The sequence below is a fragment of the Mastomys coucha genome, unplaced genomic scaffold (assembly GCF_008632895.1).
Source record: "Mastomys coucha isolate ucsf_1 unplaced genomic scaffold, UCSF_Mcou_1 pScaffold23, whole genome shotgun sequence".
NCBI lineage: Eukaryota > Metazoa > Chordata > Mammalia > Rodentia > Muridae > Mastomys > Mastomys coucha.
This window is the reverse complement of record NW_022196906.1, coordinates 100,792,963-100,819,688: the sequence shown is the minus strand read 5'-3', so window position 1 is coordinate 100,819,688 and position 26,726 is coordinate 100,792,963. Positions and strand designations below refer to the sequence as shown.

The window sequence follows — 26,726 nt, the reverse complement described above, 5'->3', positions numbered from 1 at the left end:
ATATAGGCAATAGAACAAAGACAATAGAAAAAGAAGAAAAAAATTAGATGAGTATGGTGGTATACAACTTTAATCACTCAGGAGGTAGAGGTAGAAGGATAATTGTGATTTAAATGCAAGTCTGTTTTATGTAGAGTTTCAGGCCAGCCAGGGCTACATATACCATAGTAAGATCCCACCTAAAACAAACAAACACCAACAAAACAGTAAAATTTTTTGATGAAGTTTGATAAAGTTTTCAAACATGAATGCAAAAAGAAAATTAAATACCATTCCAGAAACTGAAAAGGTGAGATGAGCCATTTAACCAAGAGGAGAGTCTATATAAATAAAAACAGGGCCAGCAAAGTGCTGCCTGCATGTAATCCCAGCACACAGCAGCTGAGGCAGGATCATCGCGAGTCTCAGGTCAGCATCATGGGCTACAGCATAAGACTCCCAGAAATTACAGCAAATACATAACATCTGAACTGAAAGATGTATTATATCTTATTCTACTAATAAAAAGATAAGGACATATTATGAATATCTATGTGCTAGTGAATTGGCAAACTGAAGTACATAAATTCCCAAGAGACAGGATGGCCTTCAAGGACTGGACAATGTAGGAAGAAGATTGAGTAGACTAGTAGCAAATAAGAGTTTCACAGGTGAATTCTGCCAAACTTGTGGAGTAGAAGTAGTATAAATCCTTCTTAAATTCTCCCCAAAATCAAAGAAGAAAGACAATGAAGTCTTATGTAGGGGATGAGAATAGTTTGAAGCCTTAGAGGAGCAAATGGGTTTTTAAGGAAAAGTTTATCTCAAAGCAAACTTTACACGCATATATTTCTTGCCTTTTTACAAACACACACACACACACACACACACACACACACACACACACACACGATATGTATTTGAAAATTTCATACGTTTATATAATATATCTTGTCAAGAGAAGTGACTTCTCAGCAGCTGTCAGCTGTTACTGGCCTCTCTGGTAGGGGCGTCAAGAGCCACCTCCTTTGCCTGTTGTTGGAATTTTAAACATACTTAAATCTTGTGTAGCTCTTGTGTTGCCCACTGTGGCTAAGCTCTTGTGTGGCTGCTGTGGTTCATGAGGAATAACAGTGTCATATACTGAGGCCAACATGTCATAGCACTCCTCCCTATCCTCTAGCTCTTAAACTTGTGCCCACTCTTCTATGATGACGCCTGAGCATGAGGAAGGGGGTTGATACATCTATGGCTGAGTGCTTAATCAGTTCATTCTTAGCACTTTGTCTTACACCCAAGTGTCTATGTTAACTACTCCCCACTAAGAAGTTCGTCTGACCAAAGTTGAAACCAGCACACAATCTATAAATATAAACATAAATATTTAGATTGGAGTTTGACAACATTCCCTTTTAATAAAATAACACTAGTAGGTTGTCTCCAGGTGCCTGTGGCTTCCTAGCTATGGGTTCTTAAGTTTTGAGGACTAGGCATTGAATTATCTCCTATGGAGCAGACTTCAAATTTAGTCAAGAAATCAGTTGGGCAGGGTCTAGTGCTGGTCAGACCACTGATGTCTTTCCTTCCTCTCCCCTAGTAGCCTGCATAGTGCTTTCCATCACAATGAAAGTTTACCATTAAGTGTAGTATGGATTTCTTTATGTCTTATGATGGGAATGTGTTTTCAGCAATTAGGGCCTTACTATCTATTTATGATAAACAACCAAGAGAAATAGAAATAGCCTGCTTTGTTTAGGGTGCCTCTGACTTTTCCCTGGCTACTAAATAATTGGGAGATAACCTGTGAGTGACATTGAGATTTTCATTAAATAACTCATATCTTGTGGGATATGTGCCACATTAGCAGAAGAAAGAGGAGAATCATCATCTCAGATGTAAGAAAGGCATTTAGCAAAATTCAGTACCTCTGAGTTCAGGGTCAATCTACAGAGCAAGTTCCAGGACAGTCAAGGTTATGAAGTAAAAAGTAAAGGAGTTGGAAAACAGAAACTCATGATAATATAATAGAACAAGGGGGACATGTTCCAGCCCCAGCAAGCAGCAGAACTCAGCAGCTTTGGCCATTTGGCTCTGGCTTTATAGTCAAGAAGAGAAGGGGACTATTGGGACAATTGATGCTGGTGAGCTGGAGCTAAGACATTATTGGTGATTAATAAGAGACCAGCATCACTGAGGTGAAATCTGGGAATTATTTTCTGAGAGCACAAAGAAGCTGTGTTCTAGAGATAGCAAATTTGTATTGTGCTTTAGCTGGACTTGGTAATGTGTAAGAATCACCCAGGTGGTACTGGTTTTGAAGGTATGAAGGGGTAATGGAGAGCAGTTGAGGCTTGGCACTGTGAGAGGCCAGGGAATGCTGTTGGTGAGGGTGCAGCCTCAGTTGCAGTTGATGGTCCAGGACTGAAGGGGTCATGCAAAGAAGTTGATGCTTGGCACCTTGAAGAGGGCCCTATGAGAGGCTATTGGTGAAGCCTAGTAGCAGCAGAAGACCCCAGTGTATTGGAAATGTCAGTACTGTGGAAGGATCACCAAGAACAGCAGCAGCAGAGAAGTGGAGTCAACCAATGCTTAGAGTGCTACACAGGGCAGAGTTGGAGACGTGACACCAGCCCTTTGGAGGAGCCCAGAAGATCATGTGTGGATACAGAGCATTGGAACAAGAAGCTGTGAACATGGAATTGACTTGGAGACCTCTAAATATTAAAGATGTCAGAGCTGTGGGATACCTGCAGAGGAAAGCTGCTAACAGGGGGAGGAACCAGCCCAGGAGAAAGAACCTTGTTGCAGTCAACAAAGATGAAAAAGGAGTGGAGATCTGAAGACCCCTTTGACATCAGACATGGAGATGTGGAGTTTGGAGTTTGTCCAGCTGGTTTCCTATCTTGCTTTGGGGATTACAGTTAAGTTATTGAATAAATCTCAGAAGAGACTTTGAACTTTGGACTTTAACATTGTGAGAGTGCTATAGACTATGGGGACTTTGAGAGTTGGATTAAATGTACTTTTTTATTATACTATGACTAGGTATGGCCCCCATAGACTCATGCATTTGAACAAGCCTAAGGGGTCCAGGGAGTAGAATATGATGGTTTATATGATAGATATAATTAATATATACATCATATGTATGTCATAGTGCCAAGGCCCAGGGAGTGGCACTATTAGGAGGTGTGGTCTTGATGGAGTAGGTGTGTCACTGTGTGGGTATGGGCTTTAAGACCCTCATCCCAGCTGCTTGGAAGCTGTTCTTCCAGCTGCCTTTAGAACAAGAGTGAAAATCTCATGTCCTCCAGTCCCATGCCCACCTGGGTGCTGCCATGTTCTTGCCTTGATGATAATGGACTGATCCTCTGAACCTGTAAGCCAGCCCCGATTAAATGTCCTTTATAAGAGTTGCCTTGGTCATGGTGTCTGTTCACAGCAGTAAAACACCAAGAGAGTACCTCTTATGATAAAAGTTATTTAGTAAAATAAACAAATAAAATTTTTACTGGTTCTGTCATTGCTGAAAGAAAAAGTAAAGAGAAAAGTGCTGGTCTAAAGCCGCTATGGAAGGAAAGAGTTGGTTAGGCTCATAGTGAAGTCCATCGTGGCAGGGAGGGCTTGGCAGCAGGAGTGTGAGGCAGCTGGTCATATGTCAGCACAGTCAGGAGGAAGGAGATGGATACTGGTACTCAGCTCTCTTTGGGACATCAGCTGGTGGAATAGTATTATCCATATATAAGGTGAGTCTTATTCCCTCAGTTAGCCCAGTCTAGAAACTTGGAGATATGCCCTCATGTTTATCTCTTAGGTCACTCTAGATCCTGTAAAGTTGATACAATTAAACAGTAATTAACAGTAATAAGTGTACTTCATCTTAATAAAATCATGTGTGATAAGCCTGCATGCTAGCTATAATCTACTCAGTGGTGAGAACATGAAACTTTTCTTCCAAGAATAGGAACAAGAAAAAGGTACCTGCTTTTATAGCTTTAATTCTGGAAGTCCCCAAGTCAGAACAATTGGGAAGAGATAAATTAAAAACACCCAGGAATAGAAGCAAAACTATCTGTTTTTAGAGAACTATCTTAAATGTAGAAATCTCTGGTATCTGTGTGCATGCATATACCTCATTAGAATTAACAAATATTTAGTAAAGTTAATGATAGAAAGAACATACTAAAGTCATTCATATTTCTATAAAATTAAAATTAGCAGACTATCTGAAAATAAAATTAAGAAAACAATCTCTTTTATAATAGCATAAAAACCAGTAAAATGGTTGGGAATAAAGTTAGCTGGGAAAGTGAAACATTTGTACACTGAAAGCCAAAAAATTGCTGAAGGAAATTAGAGTACACAAAAAAGCATAAAATGTTTAAAAATCCTGTTCCATGGTCATTTATTATTGGCTCTAGAATAAATGAACTCATGCTTACTTGGAAATGACAGCCATGGTTCTACATCAACATATAGTTATGTATAACCATATATGCTTTTCATGATAACTGAAAATTATTTATTATTATTATTAATATTAACTTTATAGTTTTATACCATGTACTTCTTCAGACTTTTGATAACCTTTTGTGTTCAAATTTAGGACTTTATGAGTAACTATCTTCCTTTAAAAGAAAAACAATGATCATTGGCTTGTTTAGCTTATTCAGAACAGCACACACTTCAGAAGTAAAGGTCCATTTCATCAGGAAGACGGAACGGGTAAGGGTTAGTGGGCATTGTTAGCTAGTGGATTGCTGGTGGTCATGTTGAGAAGCTCATCTAGCTAACTGCATGGTATTTGAAGGCCAGGTCCAGATCAGTGTCTATTAGAGAAAGAACAAACTCAGAGGTGTGATAGTAACGACAATTGCAGATAGATTTATTATTTTTCTCCCTCTCTTCCCCCTTTGCCCTTCCTTCCCCCAAATGAAAAGACTAAGGCATACCATAAACGTTAGGGAACTCTTGTGTTTCCTTGGTATTAGGTCCTGGTATGAAATGACTACTGCTGTATTTCTAGACAAGTGGATGTAAATATGTACCTTCTGCCTTTTTCTTTTCTTTTACTGCTACAGGGCGCCTGAGAACCCCTCAGAGGCTTGGTTGGCAGGGTAGCTGCCACCACTCCTGCTCCATATGTACTGTCTCCAGTGTGAAAGCTGAGAGACAAAGAGCATACACATGTGGACAAATGCCATGCAGTAGTTAAGACACAGAGCTTTCTCCAGGGCCACCTTCTGCTGTGGAATGCACTCCATTCCTCATGTGTTCCAGGAATGAGACATACAAGTGGTCTGGCTTTTGTGTTGATTCTGACAGAGAGTTATTGTACTTAGACAGATTTGCTCATTCCAATGATCAATATTTAAGTTGTAAGGAGTGAGGGCTGTATTCACAGTCACCTTTGTGTCCTCTGCTCAGTTGGGGTGAGCAGTGGAGGATGGCTTTTCATAGTTGGGTTATTCAGTTTTATGTTTTAAAACATCCAGAACTGAGTGTAAACCTGAATTTAGGTTTAGAGATTAAGGACTGCTGGTCATTTAATTAAATTTGGGTCCTGGTGTTGTCTTTTCCCACTTCTAATTCTGAGTCTGTATTTACTTTGTTCTAGTTCGCTTACATTTCTAATAGTATTCCCTTAACGGGTGCCTTTTCTAAACTTTAGGTATTTAACAATTTCTCCTATTGTAAAAGAAAATAATTAAACTGAATGCTCATGCACCTGCATTCCTTTCCTGCCTTGTGTCCAAAATTCCAGATCACCGTCCTTTGAGTCAGTAGTCAGCAGTCACAAGGTCTGTGTGTCTGTCTTCATGAGCTTTGTGTCACTGCTTTCTGAGTCAAAATACAGTTGTTATGCTGTGTGTAATTATTTCCATAAATAAGGAACTCTGGTTGAGCTTCCTTTCTTGTATTGCTTGTTTTCACAGGTACTGACTGCTTGATCTTATTTACTCCATTTTCTAAAATCTAATCTCTTAGCAGAAATAAAAATCTCCATTGAGTGTGTTCAATACATTAGATATTTAATAAATGTAATTTTTCTCAGCAATGTCTTGTGGAACCCTGCCACCTTCTACATTAATATGTCCTGAAAAATGTCTTTGTTTCTTTCCTAGGCCCCTTTGTCTCTTAGTCTAAACCACTTTTGCCTTAATCTTGGCTTATTTGTTCATTTGACAAAACACTTTACCAGTAGTTTTCTGAAAAACAAGCCATGCAAAATAAACATTAACATTTCCTTTTATTTTATTTTTAATTTAGTTTTTACACTCTATATTTCATTCACCGCCCCCACCCCACCCCCCGTCCACCCTCCCAACTGCTCCACATCCCACACCTTCTCCCCACACCACCTGTCTCCATATGGATGTCCCCACCCCAACCCCACCTGACCTCTAAACTTCCTGGGGCATCCAGTCTCTTGAGGATTAGGTGCATCATCTCTGAATGAACCCAGACCTGGAAGTCCTCAACTGAATGTGTGTTGGGGGCCTCTTATCAGCTGGTGTATGCTGTCTGTTTGGTGGTCCAGTGTTTGAGAGATCTCTGGGGTCCAGATTAACTGAGACTGCTGGTCCTCCTACAGGATCTCCCTTTTCCTTAGCTTCTTTCAGCCTTCCCTAATTCAACAACAGGAGTCAGCAGCTTCTGTCCATTGGTTGGGTGCAAATGTCTGTATCTGACTCTTTTGGCTGCTTGTTGGCTCTTCTGGAGTGCAGTCCTGCTAGGTAGGTCCCTTTTTGTGAGTGATCCCTCCATAGTATCAGTAATAATGTCAGGACTTGGGACCTCCCCTTGAGCTGGATCCCACTTTGGGCCTGTCGCTGGACCCTCTTTTCCTCAGGCTCCTCTCTATTTCCATCCCTGTAATTCACACAGGAACAATTATGGGTCAGAGATGTGATGTGATTGTGGGATGGCAACCCCATCCCTCACTTTATATCCTAACATTTCTTATTTTAAAATGTACTAGCCTGCCCTTACCTGTGGACTGATAGTTTTGATGAATATAAAATTGTTACAAATAAGATACAGAATTTTAGGTAGGTGTGGGCATATATATATACTTATACTAACCAGCACTCAGAAGGTTGAGGCAGGAGGATTAAGAGTTTGAGTTCATGCAACATCTAGCATCCAGTGAGACTTTCAACAGACACAGCAACAGAAGCAGACCCTACAGAACTATGCAAGGCCTCAGTGTTTTTCATCTCTGGCTCTGCTGTCTGTCCCGCTGTCAGTGCTGTAGTTCTTCATATTTACATGTCGTCTCCCTGAACATTTATGAAACATCACTTTGTCCTCAGTGTTGTGAACTTTTATAAGTGTCCATCATATCCATTTTTTAATTTTGATTTTGTTTTATTGGTGGTTATGTTGACTACAATCCAGTTATTCCAACGTGGGAGCTCATTTTTTTTTTTTTTTTACTTCTGGTGCATATAGTTATGGACCAGCTTAATTCAGTAGTTAGTGTTCAAGCTCTGGCTACATAGAACTTCCACTGAAGCAGTGGCTTTAGGTTCTTATCTTGAATTCAAAGAATGAGTTTCACTAGTAACAGCTAGGGTAAGATTAGGGAAGGACGTTATTATAGGTGAAAGCAAGCTAGCAAGCACCTGCATAGCAAGGACCAGGTCCCAGAGAAAGGACACTGCTGAGCTGAGTTTAGAAGATTGGAAAAGAAATTGACACCGTGTCGATTGTTACTAATGCTGCTTTATAATTATGCATTTCATTCTTACTCTATTTTTACACAGAAGACCAGAGCAAGTTTTTCCACCTTTGCATAGTTAAATGAGAATGGGTTTTTACTAGATGAAAAGTATAGCTGTTATAGTCCTGTGAGCTATGTGACAAACCACGAACAGCCTAGAAGCTTCAGACAACTGTTACTGTTTCAGTGCCTCAGCTGGGCAGTTTTTTCTCTCAGTTTCATTTTGTTGCAGTCAGGTAGTTGCCGGGTAGGCAATGGGCATCTGAAGATTTGGCAAGGCTAGGTATATGGTATTAAGAAAAGTTATTAGGATCTCAGCTTGTGGCTTCAACATGTAGCTGTGCTTTTAAAAGACTGGCTACTTTATTCATTCATTTATTTATATATCCTAAGAGACAGCAAGAAGTAGGCTAATTTTGGGCTCACAACTGACTTAGTTCAATTCTGTCATGTTCTATTGCTTAGAATGGTCTGAAGACCTGCCTAGATTCATGGAGAAAACCCACTATCTTTCCCTATACAACTGTCAGTGTTACATTATTATACAAGAACAGGGCCTGGGAGCTATTATTATTTCTGGAAATTTTAATATAGAAAGTCCTTATTATGAGCACAAATAATTGTTTATAATTCTTTAAAGACTGTATCAGTGTAGCACATATATTATGTATGTATGTGTATATGTGTATATGCTTATATGTGTGTATACCCATATATGTAATTATATACATATATATCACACTCTTAGTTTATCAAGGCTGCTATATAAAAATTCCATAAATTATAAAGGACAGAAGTTTATTTCTCACAGTTCTGAAATTTGGGAAGTCTTAAGGATGAAGACACAGTTATTGTCATGGGAGAGCTCATGTCCACATAAGTGACATCTTTCACTACATCTTCACATAGTGTAGTAGAAGAAACAAACTCCATGGACCAGTCTTCTACAAGGGCACTAATGCTAATTGTGCTCTGCCCTCATGACTTTAATGATCTCTGCAAAGGTACTGCCTCCTAATACTATTGTCTTAAGGTTTAGGATTTTGATATGTAAATTTGGTGTGGCACAAAATACATGAGCTACAGAGATGGCTCAGCAATAAAAAGTGCTGGCTGCTTTTCCAGAAGACTTTTGATTCGCGGCACCAGCATGGCAGATTACAGCTGTCTGTAACTCTAGTTTCAGGGATATCTGGTGCCCTCTTGAGTCCTCTGTGCGCACCAGGCTTGGAATTGCTACATAGACATACATTTAGGCAAAACATCAGTACATATAAAGTAAAAATAAATACATCTTTAAAAAGAATAAATCATAGCACATACGTAGACATATGTCATGCACTGATATCAGTACACTCCCTTACGCTTGGCCTAAAAAAAGAACCCTACTCTTAGTTACTGTTCACAAATCTCAGAACTACCTTGAAGCTGAAACTCCTTCATCCTCTAATTCAAATCAGCATTCCCTGAAAAACTGGTTCAAGTTTTCTAAAGTTTCAGCGTCCCTTTGTATCACTCTCAGCTGATGATCTTGCTTTTTCTCTAAGAATACTTTAGCCATTTCATGAAATTTCTCTCTGTGTCATTACTTATATTAGGGGGTCTTTCCTTTCTGTGACAATACAGTCGTTCCTTTTGGCCCATGGAATCAAGTGATTATGGAACAAAAGTACTTGGAAAATTGCATCTATAGAATTTGTTGATTGATTATTAAAGCATTCTTTAATAATTCTTGGTTATACTTTAATATCTTTAACAATCATATAAAATCATGTTTCTCTCTGAAATAGAATCCTAAGTATTCAAAAGTCAAGATTTTGCTTCTGTGAAATAAGACTCCAGTTCTTAAATTTATTTTTTTATTTTATTTTATTTTTTTTGGAGACAGGGTTTTTCTGTGTAGCCCTGGCTGTCCTGGAACTCACTCTGTAGACCAGGCTGGCCTCGAACTCAGAAATCCGCCTGCCTCTGCCTCCCAAGTTCTGGGATTAAAGGCGTGCACCACCACCGCCCTGCTTTAAATTTATATTCTTAAGAACAGTTTTTGAAGCATTTACTGAGTACTTAGTCTTTTGTGTTTTTTTATTTACTTGCAAGGTAATAAACATTATAATGCCCTTAATTAAGTTCATTATGATGTTTCTACTTAACTTTTGTAATCGTAAGGATCTTTATTAGCTGAAAGGAGTAGAGACCTCCCACTCTAGGGACACACACTGTTTAAAAGAGGCTAATTAGAAAGCTAGATGAGGCCTAGAAACCAAGAAAGAAATCTCACCCCAGAGACTGGCTTTATAGGAAACCTTAGTTGCTTCAAAATAGGGCAGTTAATTCTAATCTCTCCTTCCTTTAACTTGACTATCCCTCCTGATGAAACTAGAGGTGTTGCCAGATGGTCGAAGTCTTTGCTGTTAGGGGCATTATTACTTCCGCTGTGAAATCAGCCTTGGGCTCCTGTGTAAGTTACTTTTCTGATTAAGCTTAATAACTTTGATTTACTTGAGATGAGTGGTCTAGGATTGGGTAGAGGGGGTGCTTTTTTGATGATGCAGATACTGCCTTATTAGGTATCACTGTGTACAAGATTTTAGAAAGTAGGAAGTGCCTTTTTGTTTCTACGTATTCTCCTTCTTACATTGCCTTTACAGTTGAGGGAAATGAACACTTTCCACAGTTTAACTATTTTTCTTTCTCTTTTCATTCCCTTTCCATATCCCTTTTATATTTCACCCACACCAAAATACCTTTCAGAAACACAAAGTAGATCTTTTCTACAAACTACGCCATGTGATGAATGAACTTATTGACCTGAGAAGGCAGCTACTGTCTGGTCACCTGACCCAGGATCAGGTGCGGGAGGTTAAGCGGCACATCACCGTGCGTCTGGACTGGGGTAATGAGTAAGTATGACTATTACTTGGGCATCTCTCAGTTTCCTTGTAACTCAGTCCTCATAGAGTTTAAACTTGATCTAAGCTTCTCTTTAATGATTAAAAGATAATATATCATCCACACAGTTTTGCTAGGTCATTTTTTCCCTAGTTATCAATGGTTCTAGTCTGAAGTTTTCTTAGGAATTCTCAAAGAATTAAGGAATTGGGCTGGGTTATCCTCTGAGTGGTCTTCCAGGAGATTCGATTCCTTTATTTTAAACCTCACTGACTACAGTATACATCAAAAGATTTTGTGGTGCTTAGAGAAAAGGGAAGTTGGTACTGTGAAGATGGCTCAGCAGATAAAGACACTTGCCACTGAACCTTTCCAGCTGAGTTCAATCTCCAGATCTTACAAGGTGGAAGAGAAACTGATAACTACAGCAAGTTCTTTGACTTTTGCTGGGGCATCTGCATGCCTACACACACAACAAATAAATGTATACTGTGTGTGTGAGTGTGTCTGTGTGTGTGAAAGAGAGAAGCATTAGTGTTCTTTATATATTTTATACCCATACAATGAAACTGAATAAGTATAACCTATAAGTAAAGACTTACATTTCAGAATACTCTTAACTCATTTGTCATTCAGAAAGACTCCTGCATTTGTACAGTGAATATGATGATTTTCTGTGCCCTTAAAATAAAGTTTGAGGGCTAGAAAGATAGCTCAGTCGTTAAAACCACAGGCTACTCTTTCAGAGGGCTAGGGTTCGATTGACAGCACCCTACATGGCAGCTCAAAACTGTGTGCAACCTCAGTCCTAGGGGATCTGCTGTTCACGTACGGCTTCTTTGGCATCAGGCATGCACATTGTGCAAAGACATACATGCTGGCAAAACACCCATACACATAAAATAAAAATAAATCTTTAAAAATAAAAATTTGAGACTTTGTCTTTATAAATTGATACAGGTTAAAGTTGTATTTCTTCATAAATTTAATAATTGTTCATGTCCACTGAACTTTGAAGCAACCACTTGTTTCCTACTTCACACATACATGTTTGTCTAAATATATTTAAATATTTATATTCACATCTTCCAGCCAAAGCGTTCTGGTATGATAGAAAAGAAAGCAGTAAATGAGACATGTGAATCTGTTTCTGAAAGATAGGAAATAAGTTGCTGACAGTTGAAGAAGCCAATATAGGTAGAGAGAACTTCAGCTAATGTTGGAGCCAGTCTGCTCTGAAACTCCCAGAATCAGGGGATATGAGAGGGGTCTTAAAAGGTCACATTGTTGATTTTAAAGTTTGTATGAAGAATAATCATTTCTTGAGAAGAATTAATAGCCAGTTGTTTTACCTTTATATTAGAAACTAACAGCCTCAACTGGGCAACTGGAGGAAGAATTAGAACCTCATGTATTGTAGCATTAAAAGGCTTTATATAATGACCAGGTCCTCTACTCTTACCAGAAAAGAAAGCTTGCCAGTCATCTATTTATGCACAAAACTTTCTACATTTTTCCAGTGCATTTTATATATAAATGAACAATCAGATTTTACTGACATTTAAATAATTTATCTCTTAAGGAAGAGGGAAACCAGGATTAAAAAAATATCTGGTCCCAAGGGAAATGACTTGTCCTTTAAGAGAAATGGAAGTTCACTAAAAACTTTAAGAACGAAACAAACTCCTCTAGTATTTTCAAAGAGAATCAAGAAGGCTCATTATGTATAATTAGAGTCACTAAAGAAAGAAGGAAGAATATGATTTCTAAAATAAATCACTCAGATAAATTTTATGTAATTTCCTTGAAAATAAAACAAAAACAATGGAGAATAATTCACTGAATATATTGACTGTTAGAGAATCATTACCGAGGAAGTTCAAGATCAATTCTAATTCCCAGAAAAAGAGCAAAGACAGTGAGGAAGTGCTTATAAAGACAGAGAAGTCCTGGAGCACAGTTAGCAGCTTCCAGATAGAAAGGAATCGCTGGTCAGTTAAAGTAATGGATGGAGATAAAGACAGATGCACTCCAGATTAACATATACTAAAGAGTTTTAAAAAATTCCAGGAATGAGTAGAAATTCTTAAAGGTCTTTAGATAGAAAAACAGCTTTTCTTACAAAAGAAAGTAATCATACTGAACTCAAAGGTTTTATCATGAGTACCAGATACTAGAAGGCAATCCCACAGGGAGACAACACAGTAGGCAGGGTTTGGAAGGAGTTACCTTAACTGATAGTGTCAAATAAAGCAAGTTTTATTTATCAAGGATACATAGTAGCGATCTTTCATTTCCTTTTCCTATGTGAAACGTGGAGAAACTGCTAAGTATAAGAATAAATCAGGGAATATAAACTAATATATCTGAGTGAATCCAACTGGGAATGATAGTTGTTATTACTAGAAATAAGAGAAATATAATTGAAATTGATTTAATTTTTTGAAGGGACAAAATCCTATCCTAGTTTGTTTTGCTTATTAACTCCTGACTGTACATTGTAATCCTTGTTATATATTAGACTACTCATATGCTATAATATACATGAGTTAAAGTTCTTCCTGGCTGTACACTAATCATTGTTGTATACTAACCTACTTATATGCTATAGTATACATGAAGTCAAGTACATTGATCAGATAGTGTTCCCTAAATTAATGACTTGGAACAATAAAAAACTAAGTGAAATGTAATATGTTAAATTACAGCACAACTAGTGAATCTGTGTCCTCGGCCCCCAAATACTAGTCATTATACCATGAAGTATCATTGCACCTACCTTAAGAATCAATAGTAGTAACCAGGAGTGGAGGTGCACGCCTTCCATCCTAGTACTCTGGAGGCAGAGGCAGAAGGATCTCTGTGAGTTTGATGCTAGCCTGCTCTGTATCCTTCCAGGATAGCCAGGACTAAAGAGAGACCCTGTCTCAAAGAAAAAAAAAATCCCAAAAAACAAAAGCAAACAAACAAAAACCCCAGATAATAGTAAATGAATTTGAATCAATGCCACTACTAGTTATTCATGTCATCATATTGGAATGTAACTGCAACCATAAAACCAGTTAATAAAGAAGATAAATGTTTTTGAAATATCAGTTAACTTTTTACTGTAAAGCTTGGAGCACAAACCAATCATATTTTACAATCTTAATAGGGAAGTTTAAAGGAACATCTTAGATCATCTTAGATACAAGTACAGATTATTTTGGAAGAAAACAAAGGAGAGGGGAAATAGCTTTGGTAGTTGTAGAACTATTTAATCTTTACAACTGTTTTCAGTGAGAGTGTGTGTGTGTGAGAGAGAGAGAGAGAGAAAGAGGGAGGGAGGGAGGGAGAGAGAGAGAGAGAAAGAGAGAGAGAGAGATCCACTTAATAAAGAAATCAAAGAAAGAAGCACAGTTTCACTCTGTCCCTCCTTCCCTGTTCTCCATCTTCTTTCTTCAGGCACCTCTTCCTCCTTTCTCTGTTCTCCATCTTCCTTCTTCAGGCACCTCTTCCTCCGGTTTTCTTCTTTGTCTCGTTAGAAAATAAAGTTGAAACCCAAACAAATATTAATGTAGGTCTGTCTCTATTTTTGTTGTTACTGTTTTCTTTTCTACTTTTATTCTTTTCTCATATAATACATTCTGACCACAACCTCCACTCCCTTCTCCACTCCCTCTACCTCCCCTCTCTCCCAGATCCGCTCCTCCTTTTCCCTTCAGAAAAGGCTTCTTAGGGATGTCAGCCAAACAGAGCATAACAAGATGCAGTAAAACCAGGCACAAACCTTCATATCAAGGCTGGGTGAGGCAACCCAGTATGAAGAAAAGGATCCCAAGAGTAGGAAAAGAACCAGGGACAATTCCCCCTGCCCCATAACCACTGCTAGGAGTCCCACAAAACCCAAGCTAAAACCACAACATATATGCAGAGGATCTAGCATAGACTTATACAGTGTCCATTTGTCACTTCAGCCCATGTAAGTCCTGCTTACATTGATTCTGAATGCTGTGTTCTTGTGGTGTCCTTGACCCCTCTGGCTCCTATAATTTTTCATCCCCCACTTCTGCTGGGTTTTCCAAGATATACTTAATATTTGGCTGTGACTGTATGCCTCTGCTCCTATCAGCTGCTGGAGGAAGCCTCTTTGGTGACATCGGGCTTGGTGTCAGTCTGTGAGTATCACAGAATGTCACTAGGCATCATTTCATTGGCTTTATTTTTTCCTATTTAAACAAACAGGCAAACAGACAAATCCCAAGCATTTTTTTCTAAACAGATAGAACTTCTCATACTTGAATTTCTATTTTTCCTTCATATTTAGAAATAAGAGATGATTTATTGTAAAGATACTATGCTCCATAAGTTATATAATAGAAATTATGCCATACCAAAGCTGAGTTTAGAAAACCTTTTCCATCAATTTCATGTATACCAGAATATTTCCACATTTTGTGTTTCACAATTCTGTTATAAGTGCTAGAAAGTATTGACACATAGTGTATATTGACTTGTAGGTAGATCCACTGTCTGTATTTGGCGAACACATTTTAGTCTTTTATTTAATATAATTATTAGTCATATGATATGCTAATCTTTTATGCTTTTTCTATAAGCTCTGACATATAGTTTGATTTTTCAAAATCAATTTCATAAATAATCACAGCTTTTAGTAGTATATTTTATTACAGCATTGTGGCAAGTACAGAGACCTACATGGACAGACATGGTCCTACTATAATGAAATGCTCCTTTGACCTTCCAAGATTTATATAGTGAGGGAAGTATCACCAGGAAGCACTGTTGGGTAGTGAGTGCTGGAACTGGCATTGTGCCTAGGATGGATCCTAAAACCTATTCTTTTAGAGAACTGTACCTGCTTGTGTGAGACATAAAACTCAGCTTGTCACCAGAATTTGTAGTTTAGTTTCTGTTTGGCTTTTGCTTTATTTTTCTCAAAGTATTGCCTCTTCTCCTTTCCTTTACCCCCTTCCATGTTCTTTTCTTTAATTTTTAAAAATTTTTTTTGAGACAGGATTTCTCTTTATAGCCCTGGCTATTTTGGAATTCACTCTGTAGACCAGGTTGGCCTCGAACTTAGAAATCTGCCTGCCTCTGCCTCCCAAGTGCTGGGATTAAAGACATGTGCCACCAATGCTTGGCTTCTCTAACTTTAAAATAAATGAATAAGTTCCGGGGAATCACCATCTCTGACCTCTAGCTATACTACAAAGCAATAGTGATAAAAACCACATGATATTAGTACACAGACAGGCCGATCAATGGAATAGAATTGAAGACCCAGAAGTAAACCCATACACATATGAGCACTTGATTTTTGACAAAGAAGCAAAAAACATACAATGGAAAAGGAAAGAATCTCCAATAAATGGTGCTGGTCTAACTGGTGGTCTGTATGTAGGAGAATGAAAATAGATCCATATTTATCACCTTGCACAAAGCTCAAGTCCAAGTGCATCAAGGACCTCAACATAAAACTGGATACACTGAATCTAATAGACAAGAAAGTGGGAAAGAGTCTTGAATTCATTGGCACAGGAGGAAATTTCCTGAACAGAATACCAATGGCTCAGGCTCTAAGATCATCAATTCACAAAATGGGACCTTATGAAACTGAAAGGCCAAAGCGAAAGACACCATCAGTAGGACAAATTAAGCAACCTACAGATTGGGAAAAAAAAATCTTCATTAACCCTACATCTGTAAGAGGGCTAATATACAAAGTTTTGTAGGCAAATAGATGGAACTAGAAAATATCATTCTGAGGGAGGTTATTCAGACCCAAAAGGACATGCATGGTATATACTCACTAATAAGTGAATATTAGCCAGAAAAGTACAGAATAACTAGGATATAATCCACAGAACTCAAGAAGGTTAACAAGCAGAAGGGCCCAAGTGAGGATGCTTCAATCCCACTTGGGAGGGAGAAGAAAGCAGTCACGGGAAGTAGAGGGAGGGGAGGACCTGGGTGGGAGAGGGAGTGGGAGGGAAAAAGGGGGACATATTCAGGTATGGGGGATGGCAAACAGGAGAGAAGCCCTGAGGGCCAGCAGAATGAATGGAAATAAGCAAACTTGTGGGGTAGGAGGTGGGGGGCACCCTCTAGAATGTATCAGAAACCTGGGAAGTAAGAGACTCAGGACTCAAAGGGAAGGACCTTAGATGAAATCTCCAACAGTGGGGAGAGGGAACTTGTGGAGTCCATCTCCAGTAGAAAAACAGGGCATCAAGTGGAGGGATGGGCTTGCCATCCCACAATCAAAAACTCTGACCCAGAATTGTTTCTGTCCAGAAGAACTTCAGGGACAAAAAGGGAGACTGAAGGAAAGGTGGTCCAGGGACTGGCCCAACTTGGGATCCATCTCAAGGGGAGGCTCCAAAGCCTGACATTATTACTGATGCTATGGTGTGCTTACAGACAGGAGCCTAGCATGGCTGTCCTCTGAGAAGCCCAACAAGCAGCTGACTGAGACAGAAGTAGATATTTACACCCAAACAGTGGACTGAAGTTGGGGACCCCAGTGGTTGAATTAGGGAAAGGCTGGAAGAAGCTGAGGAGGAGGGCAATCCTATAGGAAGACAGCCAGCAGTCTCAAATAACCTGGACTCCTAAGATCTCTTAGACACTGAGCCACCAACCAGGAAGCCTATAGCAGCTGGTCTGAGGCCCCCACACCTATACAGCAGAGGACTGCCTGGTCTGGCCTCAGTCAGAGAAGATGCGCCTAGCCCTCCAGAGACTTGAGGCCTCAGCGAGGTGGCTTGGAAGAGTGGAGGTAGTGATAGGGTAAGGGGTAGGAGGAGGAATGGGATGAGAAACTGTGGGAGAGCAGACAGGGAGAGAGAGGAAATGAACAAAAAAACAGTTAAAAACAGTGCAAGGAGCTAAAAATATAATACCTTCCATAGAGACTTCTGTAAACCTCTAATTTCATCACTATAGTAAATATAAAATAGGTAAATTAAAGTTGTACCAATACAGAATTGATATGAGTAAACTGATTTTTGCCTTTTAAAAGTATAAAAAAGGAGAAATAATTTTTGAGATTATATTACATCATTTCTCCCTTTTCTTCCCTACAAACCCTTATATATGTTTGTGCTTGTGTCTTTCAAATTCGTGGCCTCTTCTTTTATTGTTACTTCATACATATGTATGCTAATATACATATGTACATATCCCTAAATACAGCCTGCTCAGTCAGCATTATTATATGTATGTTTTCAGGGCTGACCGTTTGGTATTGCCTAACCTGTTCTATGGTCTTCCTTGGGAAGACTATTTCTCCCACTCTCTGAGCATTCTTTGGTTGCCTCTATTTCTTTGTGTAGCATTGGGCCTTGTCCCTCAGCTATTTTAGCACTTTAGTGTGTCTGTTATTGTTGCCTTGCTCAGTTCATGGTTTGTCAGTTATGTTGGTTATACTTTATGAGTGTAGCTTTTGAGATTACTAGAAAACACTCGAACTTCCTGCTCCTCTGGCTCTGAGAATCCTTATGCCCCTCTGTCTTAGTCAGGGTTTCTGTTCCTGCACAAACATCATGACCAAGAAGCAAGTTGGGGAGGAAAGGGTTTATTCAACTTACTTCCACATTGCTGTTGATCACCAGAGGAAGTCAGGACTGGAACGCAAGCAGGTCAGGAAGCAGGAGCTGATGCAGAGGCCATGGAAGGATGTTCCTTACTGGCTTGCTTCTCCTGGCTTGCTCAGCCTGCTCTCTTATAGAACCCAAGACTTCCAGCTCAGGGATGGCACCACCCACAAGGGGTCTACCCACTTGATCACTAATTGAGAAAATGCCCCACAGCTGGATCTCATGGAGGCACTTCCCCAACTGAAGCTCCCTTCTCTGTGATAAGTCCAGCCTGTGTCAAGTTGGCACACAAAACCAGCCAGTACACCCTCGTTTGCCATGTTTCCTTTAAGTATAAGGATTTTTTTGGTTTGTTTTTGTTTGTTGTTGTTATTACTGCTGTTGTTTTTGTTTGTTTGTTTTTTGTTGATGTATCCATTGGGAATGGGCTATACAGCTCTGCATTATGATTGGTTATGGTTTTCTGTTATGGTCCCTGTCTCTTGTAAAGAGAAGTTTACTTCCTTCCATGATGGCAGAAGGTGCCATGAAAGCTCCTAAAGGAGGGAGGCAGCTAACAGTTCCACCCAGGTGTAGTGCTTGTGAACAGCCAGGATAGCATGATAGGCCTAAGTGTGCCATAGTGTCCTGCACTCTTTTTAAAAGTCATAGGATTTTATGTGTTGGATTCTTTAGGTAGAAAGCTCAGATTTCAATAATATGCAAGTATTAAGAAAAGTTTTGTTGAATTAAAATTGTTTCTGTACATTTTGCTGTAAAAATGATATTGATAGTGGAAGTAGAAAAGTAAAGGGAGGAGAGAACTTATAAAGAGAATGTGAGATTAAGAAAGAACAAAAAGCTGGGCAGAGTGGCAGGCACATGCAAGTGAGTGTGAACACACATGCTGAGTGTTAAGATAATTACAAATTCAAGGCCAGGCTAAGCTACATTGTGAGACTGTCTGAAACAAATACAAATAAAAGAATTAGAATTATAAACTTATAAATGGTTCTTTTATTTCTTTTCACTTTACAATAAAAATATCATAAGCAGTAGTTTGGTTTATAACTAAGCCACACAAATAGAATAATACAGAATAGAGTTTATTCAGGGAAATGGGGAAGGGAGTTGAGAGGATAGTAGAGACAAAGAAAGACAGAGGAGGGGGAGGGTAGAGGCTGGCCATAAAAGAGAGAGAGGGGGGAGGGAATGACGAGGCAGGGGGAGCATGAGAAGAGGATAGAGCAAGAGCAAGAAGGCAAGAGAGCAATAGAGAGAGGAAAGGCCAAGCAGCCCCTTTTATAGTGAGTAGGCATACCTGACTGTTGCCAGGTAACTGTGGGGCGGAGCTTAGACAGAATGGTAACATTAGCCATTAGTATTTAGACAATTCTCACTAGAAAGTTAATAAACATAATGGAATGCTACAATTTCAAATCAAGATAGACCACACTTGAGGAAAATTCTGCTCTATTCTTCAAAAGGGTACTTTTAATCTCTCTAAACCTTCATTTTTCTTACTTTAAAACAAAACAAGATGTGTCTAGCTGGATTTCATGGTGCAGGCCTATGACTGTAACTACTTAGGAGGCTGAAGCATGGGGGATCAAAAGTTAAGGTCAGCCCAAATAACTTATTAACTCTACTGCAGAAGGAGAGAGTTGGAAGGGCTTGGTGATATTACACAAAGTAGGAATAATTATAATTTCAGTAGCTGCTTATGCTGCCATACACTGTGAGTGTTCACATGTATCAGTCCTCAAAATGCAGTGAGAATATATCAGTCAATGTGAGTTACTGGAAAAAGTAAGGTACAAACCGTGTGATTTGACATTGGTCCCCTTGTTATTCTGCTGCACTGCTCTCTCACTTTAAGTGAAGATGAAAAGAGATCATCTTGACTATTCTTTACATGTCAGTTCAGCCTGTGAAGTAATTTATAGGAGCAAATAGTCAGAAACCTCTTTTTCAGGATGAGACTCACAGAGAACATGTAATAATTACATTTCCTTTTACAGTAGCTTTACTTTCTTCAAATGAGAATAATTACTACTTTAACTTTTGCAAACTTTTCTTTCTGAGTTGAAAATGATCATAGTGGAGCCAGAGTGACTGATCAACAGTCAAGAGTGTGTACAACCACCTATAACTCCAGCTCCAGGGGAGCTAATACCCTCTTTTGGCCTCTTCAAGGAACTGTCGTGACATGCACACGTATTCTCCAAACAGAAAACTGGATGGAGCGCAGTGGTGGCACACGCCTTTAGTCCCAGCACTTGGGAGGCAGAGGCAGGTGGATTTCTGACTTTGAGGCCAGCCTGGTCTACAAAGTGAGTCCCAGGACAGCCAGGGCTATACAGAGAAACCCTGTCCTGAAAAACCAAAAACAACAACAACAAAAAAGAAATAAAGAAATAAAGCTTTTATTTTAAAGAGTGATCTTAAGAATTGTAATCCAGTTTTTGATTATTTTAATAAGTCCTTAATTATTCTCTATTTCTCAAGATAATGAAATTGATGTACTGAAAATGTACTTCATTCTAGCTACTTCTAAGAACACTGTTCTCAAAAAGAAATGTGATAAATAACATTTGCTTGACTCAAAACTGACATGTTCCCTGTATCTAATACTGATAGTATGATATGATAGAAAAGAGTTTCACAAATTTTCTGTATAGATTGGTGGGATGGTGTATGGTTTGTGGTTGAGTAGATAAGCAAGCTAAGGCCCCATGCCCATCATTACAGGTGTTGCCCAGTGGTCAGAGGACACTTACATTTAGTTCCTTCCCCACTTCCTTAGATACCAATGGCAATTTTAAGTTCTTGTACCTAAAGCATCTGTTCTCCATTGAGTTATTTGCTTAGTTTCCTTTTTGTTAATTTTTATACTTGGCCTATTTCATATACATTTGAACCTCTGTATGTCAGGTTTCATATCCATGGAGTAAGCTGTCCATAAGTGGAAAATATTTTTCTTAGATTAAATGTGTCTTATTGTTTCTTAAACAATGAAATACAACTATTTATATAGCATCTAAATTATAGCATATTACAAGAAAAGTAGAAATGACGGAGTATATGGGAAGATTGTGTAAATTAAATGCAAACTGTATGCTGTTTTATTTAAGAGGCTTGACCATCCTTGGATTTGGTATTCTTGAGGCTCTTTTTGGATACCAAGAGACAGCTGTATATCTCTGAACTTCCCTATTCAAGAATATGTATGAAATGTTTTTTTCCCTCCCACCTATGCTTCCCCTTCCACCTGTTCTTCTTCCTTCATGGATACAGATCTTCTCATGTAACCTAGGCTGGCCTACAGCTCATTATCTTCTTCCTCAGGGAGTACTAGGATTTGTAGATGTACTTTTGTGTATATGACTTTTGTTTAGAAAAACTTAAATGGTATGGCTTATAAAGACTTGGAAAATATTTTAAAAGATAATTTTATAACTAGTTTTCTAAGATAAATATTTATATGTTCCTTTCATTATTAATTATAGTCATTGTTTTACTATTAATGCTTGCTTTTAATATGATGTTAATATGTGAGCCTCTATCCTCATAGTTTTGATTTTCCATTTTTATTTTATAATTTCATAGTTTCAGATCAGATAGTTTGCTATAAACAAGCTTGTCTTTGTTTTCTGATGCCATGATAAATTCCACAAGACCCAAAGCAACTTGGGCAGGAAAGTGTTTGTTTACTTTAATAGTTTTATAGTTTATAGTTCAAGGAGGGCAGGAAGTATAACAGAGATCATGGGAAAACAGTGCATACTGACTTGCTTTCATGGCTTGCTTAGCCTGCTTCTCTATAAAACACAGGACAACCTGCCTAGGGGTGGCACCACCCACAGTGGGGAGGCTCTCCCACATCAATTCTAATCAAGAAAATGTCCCAGAGACCAGCTCATAGGCCAACTTGATGGTGACATTTTCTCAATTGAGATCTTCCCAAAGGATTCTAGCTTGTGTCAAGTTGACCAAATAAACAAACAAAACACACACACACACACACACACACACACACCACCTAGCACAAGGCTATAAACTATAAGGAAACCAATTTTTTTTTTTTTTGCACAGCTGACTTTATTTGAAATGAATAGGAGTTTGTGTACTGAAAGAGCTTACAGAATTAATTTTGCTAGTGTGTGATGAAAAGGTTCATAACTTAGTTAAAATAGGGTGGTTGTTATTGTTTTTTAAATGTCCCATGGAACACTTTTACCACATATAGATATTCATAACCTTATTTGAGGTCAGGTGATCACAGAGCCATCTCTGAAACTCTGATAAGTATAGCTCTCTTTTTTAGAAAAAATTCACATATGATCTCCCCCAATCTAGTGTCACAATCTATTTGATAATTCCAGTATCCTCTACTTTACTGATCTATAGGTTTATAGGTAATACCTTAGACTGTGAGGAGGAGATTAACTTTTATTGAGTATAAATCATGTCTGGAGTTCTTTCCAGTGCTTAATGCTAACACACAATCAACTGAAAATTATCATCACTTTTTTTTTCCTGTCCAGAAGGATGCCATATCTTCTAAATGGTGTTGCTTGAGTAGTAATATTCCTTAACTCTCTCTCTGTCTTGATGTTAAAGATATACAGCTTATATGTGTTCAGGACTTACCGATGTTAGTATTAAATTGGAAACAATATATCCCTAAACTAAAACACATTTCTAGGACATGTTTTTGTTTGTTTGTTTTGTTTTTTTGTTGAGACAGAGACTCTCTGTATAGTCCTGGCTGGCCTGGAACCTGCTTTGTAGCCCATACTGGGCTTAAACTCACTGAGGTCTGCCTGCTTTGCCTTTGAGTGCTGAGATTAAAGATGTGTGCCACTGTGCTAGGTGCTGGATATGATTTTTATGTGTTGAGTTTTTCTTTTGATGAAAATAATATATAATTGAACCTTGAATATACCAGTATGGTGGGAGAAATAGAAAAATACAAATTGCTTATTATTTGTCTAACAAAAAATATTTTTAATGAAATAAAGTACTATTATAAACATACAGAATGAAAAGTTTTTTAATAATTACAAGGAGAACTGCTTGGTAACTAGAATTGTGTGTTAAAATTCCTTGCTTCACTTATTTCCCCCACAGTGAACACAATTAGATGTTGCTATATAAAAGCATATCCCTTGTAGGGCAGTGCCCAAAGCACTGTCTACAGGACCATGAATCCTGACAGGTACAGGTGTCTAGTTGTATGGAGAGATGAGCAGCCCGAGGACTTGCAATTCTAAGAGTGCTCTTTCTCTTTATCAGGCATTTGGGCCTGGACTTGGTGCCACGGAAGGACTTTGAAGTAGTGGATTCAGACCAGATTAGCGTCTCAGATCTCTATAAAATGGTAAGAAATGGTAACAAGGGATGGGTTGTTTTTTCACCTTTCATTTTTCTCTGTTGTTTTCTATGATAATGTTGTAGACTGTGATTATTTTTAAAGCATCATTTTAAAACTCTCCCTTTGCTTCTGTCCATGTATTTAATAAGCAAGTAGTTTTACTCTGGTGTAACACTTTCCAAATGGAAATGCAAAACAGAGATGTTGAGCTCACTGTCCTTTCTAGGGGTCACTTCTCTGTTAATTCTGCCTTGATGATGTTTCTGCCACTTACAGTAGATAATAACATTATATGCCCATCTTGCCTTCTATCATGAAAAGATGATTAAAGTTGCAAAGAACTGCTTGTTAATTGAAACAGTGATTGAAAAAGGAGTGAGTGGCTCTGGAAACAATACACTAACTTTAGAGACATGCTGTTCAGAAGCACACTCAGGGCCTTGCTCTCAGTCACCATCTTCATAGTGTTTACATGTTGTCTATAAGCAAGTAGGAAATGGTGGGACTAAAGTACTCTTAACATATAAGGGTTCAATTCTCAGGATGAACACTGTGGGTGAGGAAGCCTATAAATATCTTTTTGATCCTTAGATGTATGTTGGTTATTATAAAAATATATTGAACAAGTAAAATTGAACTCTAATGTGATTTCTTTTCTAGTTATGAGATTGAATTATAAAATCAGACTAAAGTAGGGGTACTCAATGAAAAAGACAAACCTTAAACCCTCTTAATATTATTTAGTAGTTGTGTTACATAGTTAACCATATTTAACCACTTTTAGCAATAGACCATGTGTTTCTGTATAATATCTAAATAATTATAGGAGTATGCCATTGTATGTAACTAAGTGTGTATAACATTTTAGGCATAAAGTAAATAGATCAATAGATCTAAGTAACCATTTTAATAAAAAAAAATCTACTGGGTTGACTGATAACCACAATTATATTTTACATGCTGGATGAGAAATTTTTTGTGTTTGTTTTTGTTTTTGATTTTTTTGGTTTTTCAGGACAGGGTTTCTCTGTGTAGCTCTGGCTATCCTAGAACTCACTCTGTAGACCAGGCTGGCCTCGAACTCAGAAATCCACCTGCCTCTGCTTCCCAAGTGCTGGGATTAAAGGTGTGAGCCACCACTGCCCAGTGATAAGTTTTTTTTTTTTTTTAAAGCAACATTGTGGTGTAAAATATAGTAGAAACATAAGGTGAGAAGTTCAGACTAAGGGACTCCATGATGAAAAGTGCAACTTTTAAAAACCTGTAAGAAAATAAAATACTTTTAGGGAGCATAGCATTATTGGAGAGTATTCCCAGTGCTTGCTATCTTGAATCTATGTTAGAAGCTCTAATCTAGTGGATAGATCACGAACAATTATCATTACATGTGCTCCACAGCATAAATAAGGTTTATGCTGATGTTATTAGAATTACTGATTGATATTCTGGGATCTGGAAAAGATAAGGAAAGAACTTTTAAAATGACACACAACTTGAGGAAATGGCATTTCCAGAAAATGTGAGACATTTGACAATTTTGGCTAAGAGGGTGTAAGTATCTTCACTCTGAAGAGCTTTGTAGGCCCCAATTTAAATTCTCTCCAGCGGTTTGATAGAACACAGTAGTAAAGTGACATGGTAAGTTTTTCTGATCATAAAATGGAACTACAGAAAAGCATTTAAGTAAGAGATCTTAATTTCAGATCTTGCTGCTAGAGCCAGGACTGTGGAAGTCCTAAGAAGTTGTTGAGTATACTTTGGCTTTAGAGCTAGGGTTGATAGATTGAGTTGGCATACATGTGTACAAAAAGGAGATAGATTAGAGAACAGTGACTCTTGTATTTGATATACCCAGATGATAAAGGTTCAGTGGAGCACTATATGAAAGAATCAAATTTGGGGTTAAGTAGTGGGGAGCCAAGAATACTGGATATTTTGTTTTCAAGTGTGGTGTATCTTCTAAACTTTTAAAACTGGTATTTAAAACCTGTGGTTCAGGAGTAAAGATTAGCTATAGCAATTCTAGAGTCATCAGAAAACTCTCTATTTGAGTCTGGAAGAGAAGATTACTTTCTTTTCCAAAACATTCTATGGTAAAACCCAGTGAAAACAGATTCCACATAGCACTGTTGGATAGCCGTGCATAAAGAAACAAGAAAATTGCAACATTAAGGTTAGAGAACAGAGTAAGTAATGCATGGAAGATGCAGGCAGGAGAAAACGGTCATTGTTGTCTACAAAGAGTAAGGAGAAACAAGTACAAAAAGAAATATAGGTTCTAAATCTAAGGATTTTTACCAACTTAGAAAATATTCAGGAAAAAGTTATGTCTGTTTAAACCTGTCGTTATTCCAGAGATTGTGTCTTAGTTAAGGGTTCTGTTGCTGTGATAAAACACAATGATCAAAAGTAGTTTGGGGACAAAAGGGTTTGTTTTATGCTTCCACTTCCACATCACAGTCCATTATCAAAGAAAGGCAAGGCAAGAACTCAAGGCAGGAACCTGGAAGCAGGAACTGAAGCAGAGGTCATGGGGGAATGTTGCTTACTGGCTGCCCCCCACCCCCAAGTCTTGTTCAACCTGTCTTCTTACACACCCTAAGACCAACTAAAAAGGGGTGGCACCAGCCACAGTGGGATGAGCCATCTCACATTAATCACTAATCAAGAAAATGTTCCATAGGATTGCCTACAGGGCAGTCTAACAGAGGCATTTCTCAGGTGTAGTTCCCTCTTCTCAGATACTCTATCTTATGTCAAGTCCATAAGAAACCCAACCAAGAAGGTATTTCTAAACAGGGTGGTATAGCCACTCATAACATTTACATTGTATCTGGTATTTTAGGCAGTTGAGTGATTATTTAAAAAGCAGAATGTGTGTAGGCTGTATCCATCTTACAAGTTTTGTTATCTGTAAGGAGGCATAGAACAGATTTCTGACTGATAACAAAGAATGACTATAATTTAAGGAAAAATAATTATATGCCCATTATAAAAATGCAAAACAAGAAAAATAATTGAGCTGGGCAGTGGTGGCACACACCTTTAATCCCAGCTCTTGGGAGGCAGAGGCAGGTGGATCTGTGTAAGCTCAGTCTAGTTTACAGAGTGAGTTCCAGGACAGCCAGTGATACACAGAGAAACCCTGTCTCAAAAAAAAAAAAAAAAAAAAAAA

General features: G+C 38.3%; 1 protein-coding gene across 8 annotated transcripts in view; it reads left to right on the top strand.

Annotated features, from left to right (window-relative positions):
* The window catches only part of Dock3 (dedicator of cytokinesis 3), a 299,780-nt gene that overhangs the window by 111,802 nt on the left and 161,252 nt on the right, over positions 1-26,726 (top strand). For 7 of the 8 annotated variants that reach the window (XM_031343655.1, XM_031343658.1, XM_031343657.1 and 4 more), the window contains 2 exons: positions 10,457-10,605; positions 23,473-23,557. In XM_031343655.1, coding sequence (XP_031199515.1) covers positions 10,457-10,605; positions 23,473-23,557 — 234 coding nt within the window. The remainder of the gene's footprint in view (positions 1-10,456; positions 10,606-23,472; positions 23,558-26,726) is intronic. The other variant, XM_031343662.1, reaches the window with a different exon arrangement.